The sequence below is a fragment of the Ictalurus punctatus genome, chromosome 11, assembly GCF_001660625.3.
Source record: "Ictalurus punctatus breed USDA103 chromosome 11, Coco_2.0, whole genome shotgun sequence".
In the NCBI taxonomy this organism is placed as follows: Eukaryota; Metazoa; Chordata; class Actinopteri; order Siluriformes; family Ictaluridae; genus Ictalurus; species Ictalurus punctatus.
This window is the reverse complement of record NC_030426.2, coordinates 11,462,205-11,467,552: the sequence shown is the minus strand read 5'-3', so window position 1 is coordinate 11,467,552 and position 5,348 is coordinate 11,462,205. Positions and strand designations below refer to the sequence as shown.

The window sequence follows — 5,348 nt, the reverse complement described above, 5'->3', positions numbered from 1 at the left end:
CTACTCCATTTGGATTCATAACTTTGAATAGTCTGAGCTTGCCCTGCTGAAAAAAACCACACAGTGCTTCTAATGGTTTCCACTACAAATACCATTACAAAGCATCAGCTAACCATTAAAACCCTTTCCATTACTGGTCCTTAACGGCATCCACTAGACATAACATGCCACCAATAGAAGGCAATAATTTACCAGTAGAGACCCACAGGGGCCATTACAGTTTCCATTAAAACCAATACAATTCCTATTATAACCATTAAAACCATTACAAATTTTTATGAGGGTTTCTTTGTGGGCATTTTTTTAATGGTACTCTTGCTCTTATTTGCCACTAGGTATAAGGATGTGAACAGTGTAAGTTTTGTTTTGTGAGTAAGACTCTGGACCTTTACCCATTGTCCTGAATAACAAAAAAAAAAAATAAATAAATAAAAAAACCGGGGTGGGAAACTTCAGGACATGCTAGTTTAGTTTACCCACGTTTATGTCCTTGGTGTGCTGCAATACATTTAAAAATAAATAAATAAAATAAATATCAGAAATTTAAAAGGTGTGCATTATAGCTGACACCTAGATGAACACTTTACAGTTGGTTATATGACTGCAAGTCATTCCCTTCAAATGCTATTGAAGTTAGAAACGCGTTTAACAAGGTCGTATGTAACTTTAGAGACGGTCCCTTAATTTCCGCATATCTGCCAATATCGGACGTCAAGCCAACTTTATTCCAGTCATAAACTGACTACCCATAATGCGTGCTGTGTGCACGTCAGTCTTTAACAGGTGTGTACTAAGCGTTTAGCCAACCTACTGTAGACCAACACGGGGAAGTTAAACGATTTACCCAAGATACTAACTACAGGTAACGTTATATAACATACTTGTTATTAAATACGTTTGCGTTCTAAAATAAATTAATCTGCAACGTAATCTGTAACGGAGCAGAATCTGAACTCAAGCAGATAGCGGGACAGGGAAATGAAACTGAGTGACTGCGTGAAAAGGAGTAAACGGGTCTAAACTTTCTGTTTGATGAACCCAGCGGATGAAAAGTCCACATTGTACAGGTCTAAATAAGGTCTGTGGTTAACACAAGCTCAAGATATTTTAATGTTGTATGCTAAGTCATAAAATATATCGGTCATATACCATTCGAGTCTTGAAAAGGGCGGTTACTAATAATAACAGTGATGTCCGATTCTTGAATGAATCGTTCTTTTGAGCCGATTCTCAGTAACCGGTCGAGTCGGTTCACAAAATCGAACACCATAGTAGTGATGGGAAGTACGGATCATTTTACTGAATCACGTTCAGCAAAATGAACGAATCTTTTTACGAGTCATTTCGTTCATTTCAGTAGAATGTAATTAAAATGTTACATGTTAAATTCCCAAACACATCTAGTACTTAATAAAGTATAAAATAAACTATGAGATAATAAATTATTTAATCATTTATATATAAATAATAATATTCATAAGAGATGATGAGAAACAGAAATGATTAATTAATAGCTTAACATTAGGTCTTCGGGCTATTCAGTCTGTTCACCTCACCTCCAGATCTGAGGCTTCTTTCTTTTGTCACGTCACATTTGCCACGTCTGTTCCAAGGACACAGAAATGATTAGTTCACCTCTTGAGTTTTCGGGTTCGAGTCGTTCGTTCAGCCCGTTTCCGGTACTGCATGGTGCATTGTCTATGTGGCGGTCACTGGAAGAATGAACGACTTGAACACGAAGACTCGAGAGGTGAACTAATCACTTCTGTTTCCAGTACAGAACCTATGGTCATGTTACTGCGCATGCGCGGTCCAAAATGAACAACTCACTCTCTGAGACAACTCGTTGTTCCCGAGTCATATTAAAGATTTGTTCAAAATGAACACATCATCACTAGCACGACGAGCCAGTGTGTCTGCCACGAGCCTGAGTCCCATGCAAACATGGAAATGTTGCCAATTAACCTCCCGCTGTTTCTTTTTAGCAACACTTACTTTTCCAGCCTTTTGTTTCCCCGTCCCAACTTTTTTGAGACGTGTTGCAGCCATCAAATTCAAAATTACCCTATTTTTTTCTTTAAATGGTACACTTACTCAGTTTAAATATCGGATATGTTTTCTATGTTCTATTGTGAATCGCATATGGGTTTATGAGATTTGCAAATCATTGCATTCTGTTTTTATTTACATTTTACACAGCGTCCCAACTTTTTTGGAATTGGGTTGTACTTTAGACACGTAGAACATATCAGCGTTTGTGCATCAATATCTGTAATGTGTGCTGTAGATGCAAAACTTTAATGTAGGAAACTTGTCCAAGATGTAGGCTACACGATATTGGTAAGTCGGGTCCGACGTGAAGGATCAGCGAATTAAGCTGTGACCACAAACACCATTAATTTAAGGTTTCATTGATATAACGTGACACTGGGTTGTTAGTCTAAAAGAAATATATATTGACGCCATTGTTTGATGATGTGGCTCCATATTTGCATGAAGTTAAACTTTTCTCAACGTTGTCGTGTCGCTGGACACGCCCATGTTTAGTCGCTGATGGTTGCTGTTGCTCATGTCGCCAGAAGTCACCAGCTCTCATTGAAAATTAATGGTCATCAGTCGCTATGTGTGAACATAGCTTAAGAGAATATATTTGTGCAAGGCGCTCCCTATGATTGATTGGTGTCTCATCCAGGGAGTGTTTCTGATGTGTCTGGTGTTCCTAGTTTGAGAGCTGTATCCACCCCTACCCTAGTTATGATAAAACAGTTGCCAAAGATAACTGATGCTCTGTTTTGCTTTTTTTCCCCCTTGTATTTGTGCACATCAACAGTTTGGCAGAGTTACCAGAGATGGATTAAAGTTTTTCATTGAATCCTGTGGAATAAGAGTTCGCATTTGTTTTCATCTGTTTTCCAGTCGTGTAATGCTTCACTGTGGACATTCAATCTGCCTCACATATCTGGAGAAGAGCAGGAGATTTAAGGCAGGTTCATCTCACAACCACTGCCCAGATTGCAGAGTGGAGTAGCAGAATTCTGAATTTGCATAGAGGAAGCTTACAATGGAAAACACAGTTGAAAGTTACAAGGCCACACTTCAGGAAACGGCTGAAGGTGCACCTCAAAGAGGCGTGGAAATAGATGTGATGAAAAGAAAATATGAGCCATCATGTCCTAGCCAGGGAGAAGATGGAGAAGATGGATGTGAAGCAATGTCCAACCATGGTAAAGATGTTGCTGATCATTCAGACTGTATAGAAGTCAAGTTATCTGATGAGCTAAGCAAACGTAGATCTCGAGTAACTCCTGTGATGATGGACATCCAAGCCAAGATTGAACTGGTGGACGATCTGTTGGCCAATGCAAAGAAAAAAGAGGCAGCAGTCAAGACATCAAACACCAACTTCAAAGCAGAAGTGCAAATGGTTCTGGAGGAGATGGTGGAGCTTCTGAGGAGCTACAGCACAGCAGGGATGGAGCTTCTAGAGGCCCAGTTAAGGCCAAAAGAGGAGCTTTTGGAGACCAGTGTTCAAACACTGTCAGATCTCCATAGGCAGCTTAAGGAAACAGAGCTCCAGGTTAACACCTTGTTGGAAGAGCAAGATGAGGTTACATTTTGTAAAGAGATCCAGGGGGTTGAGAAACTTGCTGCCAGCCTGATTGTCGAACCTCAGAAAATTGGAGCGAGTGATGAGAATGAGGCAAACATCAACATGACCCATATGTGTGAGGAAATGGAACACCGCAATTATGACCTCCATCTCAAACTTGGAGCTGCCAATCGTCGTTTACGAAATATCCTCAACCCTTCTGAGGTGACTTTTGACTCTGAGACTTTGCATCCTTGCCTGTTGTTGTCTGAGGATCATAAAACTGTGTCCTTCAGTGTTGTTAAACAACCTTATCCAGCTGGGCCACAGAGGTTCACCAACTACTTTCAGGCTCTGAGTTCCCAAAGTTTTTCCAAAGGAGAACATTGCTGGATTCTGCAAGCTGAAGGTTGCCCATGGGTTCTGGGACTGTGCTATGGGGGGCTGCCCCGCTCTGGTACTGAAAGTGGTCTAGAAAGCAGAAGTGGAGCTTGGTGCCTAATGTGGTATGATAACCTACTTAGGGCATATGAAGGAGGAAGAGAAACCCCACTCAAGCGTACCCCTTTTTTCCAGAAGCTGGAGATCCGCCTTAGCTTCAGGAAAAATTGTGTAACATTTTCTAGCATAAGCAATGTTAATGGAGCCAAAACTCATCTCCATACTTTTAATGTGAGCTTCACTGAGCCTGTCTATTTGGCTGTGAGAATGATGTCTGGTCAGCCTAAAGCTCGAATAACACTGTGCGAGTAAAGTTAAATCCACCTCATAGAACACTCTTAAAGATAACACTGCATGTGTTAATTTTGAACACACCTGCATGTCTAGTCAAGGACAACACATTCTGTGTTTAGAAACGTTTCAAAAGTCCGATGGTTGCCACTAGGGGGTGTTGATCTCAACGTGAACCCATGAACCAGTGTCTACTAGGGTTTTAACTGATTCCGGGTCAGTTTTATGTATATATGTTAATAAAGCTTTAGTGAATCAATTGGGTTTGTACTGACCCATGATCAGTGCTCACTTCAGGATGCCTAATTAATCACCTGACGCCAGATTTTTACTACAAAACAAACAAGTCTAGGCCAGATGTGTGTTAAGAACTTCTGTTTTTAAATAAAAATTCATAATGACATTTCTGGTTTGTTTTATTCTTGTCACAGTTTTATTTTTGTAGAACATAACTTCCCTTTCACACACAGGCTTATATGGCTTAAAACAGCATATGCAATATAAATAAAGTGCATTGTTACAAACCATACCTGGTCCTTAATATCATCATGTTCCTTCACCAACATTACCCCTTTCATTTTGCTAGTGTTTTATAGGCAGCTTTAATAGCAAACACATGTATATAATTAAAAAGGTAGGGTGATTGTAATTGCATGTAAGTGTTCTAATTAGTAAAGACCCTAACTAAAACACAGAATACAAGCACTAATATGTAATGGTATTGAATGAGTTGTAAATTATATTAAAAACATTACACGGTTGTGAAGATGTTTGCAGTTGTTTTGTAAAAGGTGTCATTATGTTTGGGCCTAGATCTCGTTGCTGTTACACTATTTTGACCAGCAGGTGTCGCCAGCGTGTGGTGTTTCAACCGATTCGAAACAGTGAATCATTTTACCAAGCAATTGGTTCAATTGATTCGAAGCTTTGAAAAGCTTCGTTTCTCCCATCACTCCCATCAATTTGAGACACCGTAAGGCAGAGTATTTCCAAAATCCAGAGAGTAAACCAACAAAGAAGCAAGACA

General features: G+C 39.8%; 1 protein-coding gene across 2 annotated transcripts; it reads left to right on the top strand.

Annotated features, from left to right (window-relative positions):
- Positions 1-738: 738 nt before the first annotated feature.
- trim107 (tripartite motif containing 107) lies at positions 739-4,846 on the top strand. Of its 2 annotated transcripts, none has more exons than XM_047158575.2 (2): positions 739-862; positions 2,917-4,846. In XM_047158575.2, the coding sequence occupies exon 2, from the start codon at positions 3,062-3,064 to the stop codon at positions 4,340-4,342; it is 1,281 nt and encodes a 426-aa protein (XP_047014531.1). In that variant the 5' UTR covers positions 739-862; positions 2,917-3,061; the 3' UTR covers positions 4,343-4,846. The 2 variants fall into 2 exon arrangements, with proteins under 2 accessions (XP_047014531.1, XP_047014530.1); XM_047158574.2 differs by having other exon boundaries at positions 2,831-4,846.
- Positions 4,847-5,348: the final 502 nt, after the last annotated feature.

Excerpts from the sequence above, each read along its gene's own strand:
- trim107 (XM_047158575.2), top strand. The coding sequence starts at position 3,062 with ATGGAAAACACAGTTGAAAGTTACAAGGCCACACTTCAGGAAACGGCT.